Source organism: Apodemus sylvaticus, chromosome 2 (genome assembly GCF_947179515.1).
Source record: "Apodemus sylvaticus chromosome 2, mApoSyl1.1, whole genome shotgun sequence".
Classification (NCBI taxonomy): Eukaryota; Metazoa; Chordata; class Mammalia; order Rodentia; family Muridae; genus Apodemus; species Apodemus sylvaticus.
In genome coordinates this window covers 58,036,557-58,051,731 of record NC_067473.1, presented here as the reverse complement: position 1 = coordinate 58,051,731, position 15,175 = coordinate 58,036,557, and the positions used below count along the sequence as shown (strand labels likewise).

Below are 15,175 nucleotides of genomic sequence, written 5' to 3'. Positions count from 1 at the left end.
TTTTGGGATCCCAGGGACTCCTGCTCCAGGTGTGTGAATGGCCGGGCAGTATTTTCCACCATAGATGTGCCCCAACAACACCTCAGGTCACATGCATTTCTTCCCCCTCAAGCCTCATTGTGCTCACACAAGTCCTTTCTGCTGTTTGCATCTTAGTTCATTTTCAGAGAGACTTCTAGCTCAGCTCCAGTGACTCTCGCATCTCATTACACTCTTGGTAATTAGCTCCATCTCATTACCCCAGCCTGGTTGGAATAGGATTACTTGTTTCCAGGTGTAAACCTATGCGGTGCATCTTTCTACACCTCTTCAAAATTCCAGGCAGGCCTTTTGCCGCAGCCCAAGCAGGGCAACTGCTTCCAGCTGTGCACAGTTCATTACCACGTCCGTGTCAGGAAAAGAACTCCGTGGTATTCCACATCTGGTCACATGCTTATTAATTATGTACTTCTTCTAACAACTGTGTCTAATTAGGACAGAGTTGAGACCTCTGCGGAGCCTAGTGGTTCTTTATGTTTTCCTGTTCTTGGTACCTCATTACCCTCCCTCCAAATTATGCCCAATTTGTTTTACTTCCATGCCACATTAAGACAATTGCTCTCAGGTGTGTATTACAACACACACTCTGCTTTTCAACCCAAACTTTCTTGACCAGAACATTCCTTGTTTCCACAGCCTGCGGGTGGCTGGCCTTTTTTTTTTTTTTTGTCTCTGCTCACGGTTGCCCTAGATGGAATGAATCCAGCACGGACTTGCAGAGTCCTGGGGCTGGACTCTGGTCTGCTTCATTCTTTGTCAGTCTGTTTTTGTGCCCTGTTCCCGGGGAGGCAGCCATTACCGTGTCTCAGAGCAAGAATCTTGACTGTAATGGCCCTGGTCCATTCAGAGAGCCTGTGAGGCAGGAATTCATTTGTTCCATCAGGACCTGGTGAGGCGTGAGCTGCCAGGCTACACTGGCGAGGGAAGGCACCCGGAAAGTGGCAGTTCTGGGCTTCTAAAATGGGGATAGCTCGCCACTGTGTAGAAGAGAGCCAGGTTGAAGATTTCAGTCCTTAATCCTGTGCGGTGGCTTCTTGAATGAAAGGTGGACTTTGACAATGTAAGATCCCAGTAAGTGTTTTAAGAAGCCAGTGAAAACACCAGACCACACCTCAAGGACTGTGCGTGCTTGCCACTGCAGAGATCCTGTGCCACCTGATCTCTAATAGACAAGCCTGCCTTTCCGCCTGCCTGACTCAGTGCTCAGAGATCAGGATACAACTCGAGAGTAAGAGGTTGGGTTGTCAGTTTGACTTCTCTGTGTGGAGGCTTTCTTTTGCAAGCTATTTGAAATATATACCAATGACTCTCAGGTTCAAAAAACTTTCAGGCAAGAGGGCAGTCCCAAAGAGGGCTTGGGACTCGAGTGAGTAAAGTCTCTCCAGGGAGGGTCCCAGACAAGAGGCTGTGTAAAAGATCCTTGTGGATCTCATGTCATCTCACGTTATCAGCCGCAAGCTGGACAATGACATTAAAACACCCTGCTGTGAGGCGGGAGTAAACACAGTTCTACAATGGCTCTGGGTGCCTTGGGAGAATCAGAACCCAACAGGTTATTTAAGCGAGTGTTTATCGGGTGAAGGATATGGGAGAAAAGAGCCAGAAGTCCTGAGAACAGGGCTTGTCCATACATGTCAGGACCAGCCTGTTAAATTGGTTCTTTTCCAAGGAATTTATTCTAAGCATGGTGAGGTTGGAAGGGAGTCTTCTAGTGGTTTTGACGTTGGGCACAGCAAGCAAAGACTACCTATGGTATGGGGTTGTGGTGAGGATGAAATGGGAAGACGAGTCAGGTACTGTAGAGCAGGTGACAGGGGTAAGAGGCACTCCCTGGGGACTTTTCAGCTTGTGCAGTTACTTTGTAGCAAGCTGGGTTACAATCTCAGCTCTCCTTCCTGGTTATGTTTATTGTCTGTCTCAGGGTCCTTCCTAATCCAGGCAGCTGTGACCAGCTAGGCTGTAGACAGAGAACTTCTCATGCATGGGGCTGTTCCAGGATCCTATGGCCATCAAAGATGGACATATAGTCTACATTTACTTTTAAAAAATTTTTTTTTAAGAATGAATAACCCTATTAAAAATGGGGTACAGAGTTAAACAAAGAATTCTCACCTGAAGAACTTCGGATGGCGGAGAAACATCTTAAAAAATGCTCAACTTCATTAGTCATCAGGGAAATGCAAATCAAAACAACCCTGAGATTTCACCTTACACCAGTCAGAATGGCTAAGATTAAAAACTCTGGAGACAGCAGGTGTTGGCGAGGATGTGGAGAAAGAGGAACACTCCTCCACTGCTGGTGGGGTTGCAAATTGGTACAACCACTCTGGAAATCAGTCTGGCGGTTGCTCAGAAAACTGGGCACATCACTTCCGAAAGATCCTGCTATACCACTCCTGGACATATACCCAGAGGATTCCCCAGCATGTAATAAGGATACGTGCTCCACTATGTTCATAGCAGCCCTATTTATAATAGCCAGAAGCTGGAAAGAACCCAGGTATCCCTCAACAGAAGAGTGGATGCAAAAAATGTGGTATATATACACAATGGAGTACTATTCAGCCATTAGAAACAATGAATTCATGAAATTCTTAGGCAAATGGATGGAGCTGGAGAACATCATACTAAGTGAGGTAACCCAGACTCAAAAGGTGAATCATGGTATGCACTCACTAATAAGTGGATATTAGCCTGGAAAACTGGAACATCCAAAACTTAATCCACATATCAAATGAGGTACAAGAAGAACGGAAGAGTGGCCCCTGGTTCTGGAAAGACTCAATGTAGCAGTATAGAGCAAAATCAGAACAGGGAAGTGGGAAGGGGTGGGTGGGAGAATAGGGGGAGGGAAGGGGGCTTATGTGACTTTCAGGGAGTGGGGGACCAGAAAAGGGGAAATCATTTGAAATGTAAATAAAAAAATATATCGAATGAAATAAAAAATAATAAATAAAAAAGAATGTTATTTTATGTATGTGTGTGTGTGTGTGTGTGTATGTATGTATGTATGTGAGCTTGCAGAGGCCAGACAGGATGTTACATGCATGGAGCTGGAGTTACAAGCAGCAGTGGTGGGCTTCCTGCATGACATTCCAAAGCAACAAGTCCTCCTAACCACTGTACTCCATGCTTTGCATTTAAAAAGAAAGTTTCCTCTTTTGTTAAGGTGCTGTATTCCTTGTTATTAACGTTTATTTTTAAATATTTACTGTATATATTGATTGTACATGGAGACTTTTCCACATACATGTACACTGAACATATTTCCTCTAGAACCCTTTACCCTCCGGTTAGTATCCTTTGTTCCTTAGGAGGATTTTGTTTCTTCTCCCATGTCATATATACATACATGACTTTATATAGCTAAATAAGATCTAGAAACTACAGGCATGAACTCTCAACAATATAGCTGCCTGCTTGAGACCTGCCTAATGCTACAGCAGTTGACATCACGACAAAGCTTTGTCTGAGGCTGGCTCCCTATAACTCTCCAGTTCACTTGCTTTCCTATCTTGCATCTGCAGCAGTTCCTTTACCCATTCCTTTGCTGTTGGGTACCTGTGCTCCATCTGTACTTAGCAGTTGTGAACAGTGCTGCAGTAAACATGGCTGTACAAATACCTCTGTGCTTGAGTCCTTCAGATAGACACTTGGGAGCAGTGTGGTTGTCTCATGTGGTATGTCTATTTTCATTTTGAATTTCTAAGTTTTAATTTTTTGAGAATTTCATCAAGGAGCACACTGTATTTATATCATCTCCGACCTTCCTCCTCCTAACTCCTCACGTTCCTTCTCCTCCCCTTCTGGAACCCTGAACCTCTTTTGTAATTATTATTGTTACATATACACCCTAATGCACCTGTTTAGTTCTGTCTGTATGTAACACATCTTCAGGGCTGAACACTTGTGACCGAATAACCTATAAAGACGCTTGTTCCTGGAGACTGATTCTCCCTCTCTTAGGGGCCACTAACTGTATTTCTTCATCAGGGCTAAGACCTGTGATAGTTTCTCTCATGCACATTGGCATATGAACTACTGTTGTGCTCCACCCCTACGGCTCTCTGCCCCCCACCATCCCTGCTTCTTGGGGGGACTTACAAACCCTTGTCTGAGGCAGTGTTCTTCTCCACGCTTGTCCCCCGTGTGCATTCTCTCTCTTGGCCCTGTCAAGATTCTAAACTGCACGGTAGTACAGCCCTCCTTCCCCTCCGCAGGTACTGGAAGAGGAGCCTCAGCTTTCAGAGGTTCCTCGCCTCACTGCCCTGCTCAGGTTTCCAGCTCAGCTTCAGGCATGAGCCTGTTGGGTTTCCCGTCCAGGTCCTAATGCTAGCTAGAAGGGTGTGCTCCCTCTAGATATCTCGCCCAAGCGCGGCAGCACTTGCCACACATTAGGCTCTTGGAAATGTTTGCTGAATAAAGAACATGAGAAAAACAACATACAATATTTAAGCTCTCAAAACAGTTTTTAATTTTTGGTTATTCCCATCCAGAACAAAGTTGTTAGAAATTGGTGTGAAAATTCCCTCCCAATGGCACCCTTGGGCTCTTCTTGGCTTTCCTGTTCAAGACACATCCTGTTCCATAAACGATTGCTTCCTGTGACCTATGAACCTTGAGTAGCAAGAGGTCTTGGGAGCCTGGGGCAGTGCAGGCATCCATATCAGGAATTAAAAACAACAACAACAACAACAACATCCCCCCCTTAGCAGCTGGGCGTGGTGGTGCACGCCTTTACTCCCAAGGGGATCTCTGAGTTCAATGCTCAACAACCTGATCTGCAGAGCAAGTTCAGGACAGAGAAATCCTGCCTCAGGATTAGATCTTTGTCTTCCTTTCCTCCCCACCAAAAACCAACAACAGAAAAAGGCTTCAGTGGCAGCTGCGTGGGGAAAACGTCCCCATCTCCTCTGCTTTCAGCTAAGCAGACCTGAGTTGCATTGCTTTATAGAAAATATTTATATTGCTTTAGTCCTCTCTGCATTTTTCAGTAGTTTCAATATTTATTATAATACTAATTGATTTACTTTCTCATTTGTCAAATTTTTTTTTTAAATTATTTTTATTTTTGTGTGTCTTGAAAAAAAACTTTTGTGTGTTTTGTTTTGAGAGATACCTGTTGTGTGTCTGTGTGTGTGTGTGTTGGTTTTGGTCAGTGTTTTATCACAGCAAAAGCAACCATGTAGGGTAGGTCTTGTTTGTGTGGAAATATTTGAGTTATATTAATTGAGGTTGGAAGGCCTACCCTGACTGTGGGGGAGCCACTCAGTGGGCTGAGACCTGGACTGCATGAAAAGGACACAGCATGTGGCTGTGACACATGCATGTGGCTGGACACAGCATCCACGGACACAGCGTCTACCGTTCCTGGACACAGCATCCACGGACACAGCATCCACCACTCCTGGACACAGCATCCACGGACACAGCATCCACCGCTCCTGGACACAGCATCCACGGACACAGCATCCACGGACACAGCATCCACGGACACAGCATCCACAGACACAGCATTTACCGCTCCTGGACACAGCATCCACGGACACAGCATCCACCGCTCCTGGACACAGCGTCCACCGCTCCATGAGTGCCCTTGCAGTGTGACAGCTGCCTCAGGCCCCTGCTGTCACCCTCCCTGCTCTGACGGGCTGTACCTTGTGAGTTTAGCCAAATAAGCCCGCCTTTCTTGAGGAGATTGTGTCAAGGAGTGTTTTGTCACAGCAACAAGCCAAGTCACTAAGGCAGTGTGCATGGGAACATGAGGATGCCCCTTACAATTTACCCTGGATGGTGTATGAGCTCAAAGTTCTCCAACAGTTTTATGATGATTTTTTTTTTTTTTACTTTGTGTGTGTGTATGAGTATTTTTGCCTGCATGTATGTCTGTGTACCACGTGCATGCAGTACTAAGAAGGCTCAGAAGGAACTGAAGTTAGAGAGGGTTTTGAGCCTTCCTGTGCGGGTGTTGAGAATTGAACCATGGTCCTTTGGAAGGACAGTCAGTGCTCTTAATTGGTTTTAATACAGAAGGAATAAGACAAGAAGGCTGTAAAACTAATCAGCAGCCTGCGAACAATCCTGCTATAGTGTGCAGTCTGTCCCAGGGTTGGGATAAAGGACTGCTATCTCCCAGCCTTAAAGAGATCTGTTTTGGGTTGGGAAGCCAGCTGAGAAGCACTTCCTTGATTTTGGCAATGTGAATATACTTACTAAACTATAAACTGACAAGGCAAAGACTAGAAACAGCCCACTGCTTACACCACAGGCCTTATTAAGTATTTCAGGATGCTCCTAAAGCTTCGGTGGCAGTCGACTCTCCTCCATTCCTTTTTCAGAGTCAGCAACTGGACATGGCCTCCTCCCTGTCCCACCCTCATCCCGCGGGAATAGACTAAAGTCATTGTTAGGCAAAACATTCTGTACTGCAAACTTTCTTAGCGTGCATATCGGTAAAGCAAAACTAAAGAGAAAAGAATCCACTGTCTACCCACTAAGCATCAGGGTAGACAGCGCAGTCAGCTCAGGCTATGCTGAATAGCTAGAGCCTGTGGCTGTGCACGCTGTGAACCCCACCCACCCCAGTGCGGTGCGCCCCATCACACAGTGGTTATTTTCTTGTCCTTGGTGGCTTGCTTGATGGCAGCCTGCTCACAGATGATCTCCTTGAGTCTCTGCAGCCTGGTGTTCTGGGTGGTCTGGTCCCCCACACCAGTCTGGCTTCGGTGCAGCAGGGTCAGGGCGTGGATGTACTCTAGCTCGGAGTACTTCACACCCTGGTCCACCACCAGGTTCAGGAGCTCATCGGCTGTGTTGTACAGCATCTCGTAGTACTGCCTGGGGAGCAAGACAGAGCAAGTTCAGTGCTTCCCCCATCATTATCTGCACATTCTCTTATTGCCATGTTAGTGTTTCCTTATTTCACAAACAGCTACTGATTACCTGGAAGGCAGGCTGTGTCCCACTCAACCTCTTACTCAGTCACTCACGCATTAGCTCATGGAGACTGAGAAACACTGCTTTCTTCTCCTGGTAATAGGAGAATAGTGTTGCCTCCTTCTTAAGGTTACTGTAAGTTTTAGTTAATTCACAAAAAGCACTTAGAATGTGGTACTTCGTAAACATGAACTCTGACAATAGTAATGGTAATAGTAACCCAATAACAGTAATAACAATATTAGGGCAGCTCTGTGTGCCCAGGTGTTAGTAAAGGGGCAGAAGAGGCGTGCCAGGAGTAGGTCACCACCTTCCTTCCAGCTAGAAGCAAGCAGGAGGCAGGAGGTGTGGGCGACAATCCAACCCTGTACGTTACAGTGGCTTGCTCAGGGACCACTATTCCTGCACTTAGGGTCTTGTTTGTTTCTTCTTCATCAGGAATATCTTGGAGAAAGAAAAAACAAAAAATAACCTCCTCAAAACCTCATATCTTAGAGGAGAAGAAAGCCATCTTTGAGTATAGTAATACACTTCTTTTCTTTCTCCCCCCCTTCATTGATTGATTGGTTGGTTGACTGATTGATTGATTCATTCATTCATTCACTTTACATCTGGAACAAAGTCCTCCCCCCTCACATGGCCTGTCCTTCCTTCCCTTCACCTCCTAGGAGGAGGTCCCACCCTGACACCTAAAGTCACTGTAGGCACATCATCTCCCACTGAGGCCAGACAAGGCAGCCTAGTTAGGGGAACAGGATCCACAGACAAGCAACAGAGTCAGGGGCATCCCTGACTCCAGTTGTTGGGGACCCACATGAAGACCAAGCTGCACATCTGCTACATATATGCGGGGGTAGTGGCAGGCTAGGTTCATCCCTGTATGTTCTTTGGTTGGTGGTTCAGTCTCTGGGGTTCAGGTTACTTGTCTCTGTTGTCTTCCTGTGGGGTTCCTATCCCCTCTGGGCTCCTCAATCTTTCCCTCACCTCTTCCACAAGACTTCCCCATTAGACGTCCCTTCAATGCTTGGCTGTGGGTCTCTGCATCTGTTTTGGTCAGCTGCTGGGTGGAGCCTCTCAGAGGACAGTTATGCTTGGCTCCTGTCTGCAAGCATTACAGAGTGGTCCATGCAGAACTACCTGGGAGGTCAGGAGGAGCATGGAGTTTGGGAGTCTTACACCCTGGACCATAAATGTCAAAGGTTTCAAGCCAGAGTCTTTGGGAGGAGAGTAACTACTAACCACTCCCTCATCTAGGATGCTCAGGACCTAGAAGCAGAAGTTACTACAGAGGCAGTAGATGGTTTATGATACTTTTCACTGAGATTAAGCAAAATGAATTGGAGTTCTTTGTATTAGGATACTGATATTTTCATCATTTATCTTAAAAAGCAACACTGAGCCCATCAACCCAGATGAAACAGGATTGGTTTTGAGAAGTCTGATGAATTGTTTCCAGGGAGACTGGCTGTTTTTTTTTTTTTTTTTTTTTTTTTTTTTTTTTTTTTTACAGAGACTGCCATTCCTTGCTGGGAGTAAACAAGACAAAGACGCCTGGAGCTCAAGCCCCGGACCTTCTGTGGTGATGAGCGACAGAGGGCGCAGAATTTAAGTACTTAATGTTTCAATATCCTCCGTGCATTGATGGCCTTTATAAACCCCAGGATGACACTCTGAAGGCAACAGAGAGACTAAAGGAGCTCTCAAGAGCCTCAGATGACAGTGCACCACTATTGCAAAGCTGCGTTATTAAACAAAATTGACAGGTAACTGATGGCATATTTTCTATAGTTAGGGGGAAATTCCCCTATAACCATGATGATACATTAGATCATAAAGGAACATAAATATTTAAAGACAGAATGAAATGCATTTATCTTTGAGAAAGCTACCTTACCCGGTAGCAAGGCCTAATAAATGTGTAGAATGACTGACGTGGGGTAGGAATGTTATAGACACCCTAAGGAGAAAGAGGGAAAATGCCCCAAACTACGCAATGAAAATGAGCCTCCATGATAAACACTGACAGATTGAAATAAAATCATGGAACTCAACAGGAATAAATAATGGATGGGTATGTGCTGAGACTTCAGGAAAATAAAAGCATGGTTTATAGCATCAAGCGTTAAAACAGCATCCATCGCTTCCAGGGTACCCCAGCTTACAGCAGATGGCATTGTACGTGGCTGCCTGTGTTGCAGTGGTGAGCACACACATGTTATAGACGCTTCCCAGCTCAGGCCTTGCAGAGGGAGTCTCTTTATAAGGATGCCTAACATCTAGAAGCTGGTGCTAGCTGTGGACTGAGTAACCTGTTCTGAGGACAAAAGAAAGTTGGCTTCATCCTAGAATGCGAGTGGACCATTCTATGACCAAGTGTGTGCCTGCCCAGGTTCCCCTTGCCCTTTGCTGTGAGTCTTTTGGTAGCATTTCCCAAAGTATCATGAGTAGACCAAGTGTCTTAGTGACCTTTCTCATTCTGTAATTAAACACACTGACCAAAAGCAACTTGTAGAGGAAGACTTGATTTTAGCATATGGTTCTGGCATGAAGCCACACTACATTTTCAGTGTAAGGAGTCCGGCCCATGTGTATATACAAACTGCTCGAACCTTCTGCCTTTAGTGTTAGGATATTCTGACTCCTCTTTGAAAGATTGATATACAGTTTACATACAAGGGTCAGGAAGAGCTTTAGTCAACACTCATTTGCCTCCCATTCTGGCATGCTCAGTTCAGGTCTCCATTGTGACTGAGGTTACTGCAAATGGTTTTAGGTTTCCTGTGGGAAAATTGAGGGAAGAATGACCCCCTAAACCTATCTCTTCCACCCACGGCAATTCTTCCTGGGCCTATAGCCCTTCATAGCAGGTCTATGTGCAGGTGACATACAGGAAGGCCCACCGGGGGCTGGCCTCAATCCATGGTCTTTACCATCTGCCTTGTTTTACTTGGTGGACTTCAGAGTCCAAGGTTCATTTCTAAATGGGTTTTAAATGGGTACCCTGGGTATCTGGGAGCATTAGTGCCAGTACCCCCAGCCCAAAATCCTTATAAAATCACATAGCATTTGCATAAAGCTTATACAGTCCTCATTTGCATTTTAATCTTTTCATTTTTTGAGACAGGCTCACACTATGTAGCTCTCCCTGGCAGTCCCGGAACTCACTCTGTAAACCAGACTGGCCTTGAATTTACAGAGATCCGCCTGCTCCTGCCTCCCACGTGCTGGGACTAACGGTGTGCGCCACCATGCCAGGCCTTCCATATATTTTAAAATCCTGTCTAGATTATGTAAACTACCCAGCACCATGTGAACACATTGTTAAACTACAGGCTTGTGGGAATAAGAATAACAAAGTCTGCAGATATTTTTTTCCTGAATACTTTTGATATAAAACCATGGAAGGCAGAATCTGTGGTAAGAACCTGTGCATAGATATGGCTAATGTACACAGCTATGAGATCCTGCTGCATTTTGAGACTGTATTTACTGTACTAATATTTAACAAGTTTAACTTGCAGATACATCTGTGTATCGAACCATCTGAAATAGGTATCACAATTCACACTGTACACAGAAATAGCTCAGCTGTAGAACACGAGTGATTTGCCTTGGTTCTCAAACTAAAGGATTTAAAGACCTAAATGTCCTCCAAAGCCAAGGTAATAAGAGAATGAAAGTGTAAAAAGCAAAAGTACTAACTGCAAATACTGTCTGTGTATAGCTGAGCACATTTGACTGTACTTTGGCATAACTGAACAAAATTCTCAGAGTAACTCACCCCAGCTCCACCTTCTGCTCAAATAGAAGCCTGCACTGTGGCAGTTCACACTTTGTTTAGACAAACAAAGTTACAGATGAATAGCTCCCTATGGACCTGAAATTCAGGACTCCAAACTTAAACTTTAGCTCTTAACTTTCTCATTTTGTTACCCACTTTAGTTTTCTGTTTGTCTCTTCAAGGCAGTAATGGATGAGGTAAGCGTTCTTTTTAAAAGTTGGTTGCCTTTCTGATTTATTACTTCCTCGAGGAGGGGAATAATCGTGTTCTTGGTGTGGTGCTTAGAAAGGGGAATTCTCACACATTGCTGGTGGGGATGGAAATGAATACAGCCATTATCGAAGGCGGTAGATATAGAGCAGATATGGAGTTAAAATACACAGAACTCTCATATGACCCAGCAGTCCCACTCTGGGCTCTATATCCAAAGGAAATAAGGTCATTCTATCAAATAGATACTTGCACTTTCTTCTGTATTGCAGGAGTGTTCACAATAGCCAAGATACAGCATTAATTACAGTGTCTTATCACTGAATGTGCAAATATGGAAACTATGGTGTGTGTACCTAACAGGCTGTTACACAAGGATGAATGAGGTCCTGGCATCAGAAGCTGACCTGAATCTAACAGTATTTGAGATGGCTCACTAAAGGTACTTGCTTCCAACTATGGTGACCAGAGTTGAATTCCTGGGATTTATGTGGTGGAAAGAAAGAACTGGCTTCTACCGTTGTCCTTTGACCACTTAGCTCACTGTGGTTAAGTGTGTGGCTGCAGGTTGGATACTGCTTCTCTAAAATGTTTAAAACTAGAAATGTTTTGCTTCAGTTGATTTCATTTTGGGGACTAAATGCACATTTAGTGAGATAGTTTGGCAATTGGACTTAAGTCCTAATTAATGTTTCCTACACATCTGCTATGTTGTGGCTTGGCCTGAGGTCCTCTCCAAAGGTCCTTTGTGTAAGAAGACTTTGTCCTTAAGATGGCAGCACTGGGAGAGGTGGGTTCTTTTAAGAGCCACATCTTGTGTCAGGTTCTTGAGTCCATGAAGGGCCTGCTGTTTTGGAAAGAGAGGCTACCGTCATGAGTGATGGATCTGGGGTAGCCCTTACCACTGATGAGAGTTTGTAGGCACAGTGCATTTGAACTTGTAAAATGAAGCTCTTGTCCTCAATAGTAACTTGCCTCAAGTATTTCATTATAGTAACAAATAGCTGGCTCTTATAACACCTTATGTGGAAGGAAAGTTTGTGCACTATTTTAGAGGGCATGCAGTTTGATTGCAACTCCTTGTATGGATGAGGTCAGAGGAGGCATTTTCCACTTGTGGCATTGGGTTCGCACACATAGGATTTGGGAGGTTAGGACATTTTAGGTTCCAGGTTTCAGATTAGGGCTGTTTGACCTACAACTTCATTTCACGCACTTTAATGAAGACCCAGTAGTAAGGGCAACTAAATGATCAGGGAACACTGAATTCTTGTTTCCTCTACCTCCTTAATGGTGCATACAATAGCAAACATGGACGTGGGAAGGAAGAAGGGAAAGGAGCTGACTGAGCCAGAACCCGGATAATTATCCTGTACATAACTGAGGGCGCCTACAGTGGGGAGACTCAGCTAAGGAAGGAGCTGGCTAGACCAAGGTTCTGCTAGGCCCTCTTAACTGCAGGCCCTCTTAACTGGCCTGTGCCTTTTGACAAATGCTGTCATTTGCCTGGCCGCTGGCTTCCTGTGTGAGAGCCTGAGGGGCTCTTTAGGCACCGGTGGTAGCTTTGGGATTTTACACTGGTATAAACATCATTAATCATTAGGGAAATGCAAATCAAAACAACTCTGAGATTTTACCTCACACCAGTCAGAATGGCTAAGGTCAAAAACTCAGGAGACAGCAGGTGTTGGCGAGGATGTGGAGAAAGAGGAACATTCCTGCACTGCTGGTGGGATTGCAAGATGGTGCAACCACTTTGGAAATCAGTCTGGCGGTTCCTCAGAAATCTGGGCATGACACTTCCCAGAGGACCCTGCTGTACCACTCCTGGGCATATACCCAGAGGATTCTCCGGCATGCAATAAGGACATATGCTCCACTATGTTCATAGCAGCCCTATTTGTAGTAGCCAGAAGCTGGAAAGAACCCAGGTGTCCTTCAATGAAGGAATGGATACAGAAAATGTGATATATTTACACAATGGAATACTATTCAGTCATTAGAAACAATGAATTCATGAAATTCTTAGACAAATGGATGGAGCTGAAGAACATCATACTAAGTGAGATAACCCAGTCTCAAAAGATCAATCATGGTATGCACTCACTGATAAGTGGATATTAGCCTAGAAACTTTGAATACCCAAGACATAATCCACATATTAAATGATGTCCAAGAAGAACGGAGGAGTGGCCCCTGGTTCTGGAAAGACTCATTGCAGCAGTATAGGGGAATACCAGAACAGGGAAGTGTGAAGGGGTGGATGTGGGAACAGGGGGAGAAAAGAGGGCTTATGGGACTTTCGGGGAGTAGGGAGACAAAAAAGGGGAAATCATTTGAAATGTAAATAAAGAATATATTGAATAAAAAATGTTATTGTTAACAACAAAAAAAGTATACTTGAAAATAAACAAGTCCCCTGGCTGCTCCTTTCACATCATGGAACTGCTGTCGGGTTCACTGATGCTAGCTGTTGCCAAGCAATGTCAGGCAAGCACATTAGCAGCTGATCTGCAAACACTGTGAACAAGTGTAATCTCAGCCCAGTTACTTTCCAGACCAATAATAAAGCAGACGATAATCTGGTGTATCGGAAGAATAAATTAGTGTATTAAAATATAATGTAATTGTTCTTATTTGTCTTCTCCTTCAAAGAGCTTAGAGTTTATTACAAACATGATTGAAAATTTTAATTTGAAACGCAGCAAAGTTCTTTCCATTTCAGGAATGAGAAAAGGCAAGAAAAAGCTAAATAAGTTTCAGGCAGCTGATAGTAGGGTTAGATGAGTATTTTCTGTGGGGATGATTTTTAATACTTTTAGCAGATTACACTGGTTTTTGTTTTGGGCAGGCTGCTGCAGAATGGATTTTAGAAAAGACTTTGCCCATATTCTCCGCACTGATGACACAGATAATCATTTCATAGGTAGACATGGGGTGGAATTTTGTGTTTTCAAGGCTTGCTTTGTCTTTTTAGTGGCTTAGTTACTTACATTTCTTTTTTTCACCCCATTCATCAATGTTGAAATGACTGGGGATTTATCTCAGTGTTAGAGCACTTCCTGAAGCGTGAGACCTGAAGCCAGACCTCAAGGCACCCCAAAGCTGGGGGAGGAGGGCAGACAAGCAGTTATGTATCATCCTTATTCTGGGCTGACCACACTTCCACCATTCTGGGCTGTCGCTCCTGGAGACTTCAAAAGTTCAAGGCAGCTGTGCGCATCCCTCTCAGGACTGTACCTCATCTCCGCCCTTCTGCTGGGCAGCTGCAGCCAGAGCCTGGCTCTATCTCTCTTCAGAAAGTGCAGATGCTTTCTGCAGTTGTGTCAGAAAGTCCGTCTGTCATCAGGGATGAGTCTGTCCCTGTCGCTGTTGAGATGACGGCAGCGTTCCTGTTATAGTCACTGAGACACAGAGAGAATGTCTCCTGTGCTCTTAGCTGGCAACTCTGTCCTCACTCCGCTTTTGGAATACATTCTAAATTTATAAATATCTAAGGTTGAAATTCCCACTCCAACATGGAAGAATTTATATGTCACTCTCCACTATATCAGATAATTTTTTAAATTAAGGTTTCTACCACAAGGACTAGAGGCCAATTTGTATTTTAAATTCAGTACAATTAAAACTGTGTCTCTTTGGTCTAGTCCTGCTTTTGGTCAGAGCCTGTTTATATGAATAATTATTTACTACATTAAGAAGTCAGCTCAAGTCCTTCTCCCATTCTGAAGGTTTTAATAAATATTGATCAGGACCATTTTTGTTTGCACTTGCCAAAGCAATTCTGATGGATTCATCATCTGATGTTATCAAATAATGAAATATGAAAGAGTGAATAGAATTACCCTCTTGTTCTGTGATTTTTTATTTAGGGCCTTCATTTTACTTTCATAATTGTGTTTGTCTCATACTTCTGTAAATGTTCTTTTGATTACCAAAAGGTCAGCCTGGGTTAAGAAGAGCTATGCTGTGCTGAATAGCAGTTTAGAGTCTTTTCAATTAAAATAGTTTATCGTATACCACTTTGGAGAGTTTTCAATTTAAAAAAATAATTTATCTGATATCACAGGGTGAAAAAAGGCACACAGTATATCGCCCTCTGGCAGTAGCAAAGCCTCGGATTGTTTACTAATTAGTAAGAAAATCTTAAATTATAAATTATCCATATTTCACAGACTAGAAATCTGGAGGCAACTGCTGGTATAAGCT

General features: G+C 44.1%; 1 protein-coding gene across 2 annotated transcripts in view; it reads right to left on the bottom strand.

Moving 5' to 3' along the window:
• Nucleotides 1-4,489: 4,489 nt before the first annotated feature.
• Exoc4 (exocyst complex component 4) overlaps nucleotides 4,490-15,175 on the bottom strand; it is a 772,455-nt gene continuing 761,769 nt past the window's right edge. For both annotated transcript variants that reach the window (XM_052173402.1, XM_052173403.1), the window contains one exon: nucleotides 4,490-6,876. In XM_052173402.1, coding sequence (XP_052029362.1) covers nucleotides 6,639-6,876 — 238 coding nt within the window. In that variant the 3' untranslated portion in view covers nucleotides 4,490-6,638. The remainder of the gene's footprint in view (nucleotides 6,877-15,175) is intronic.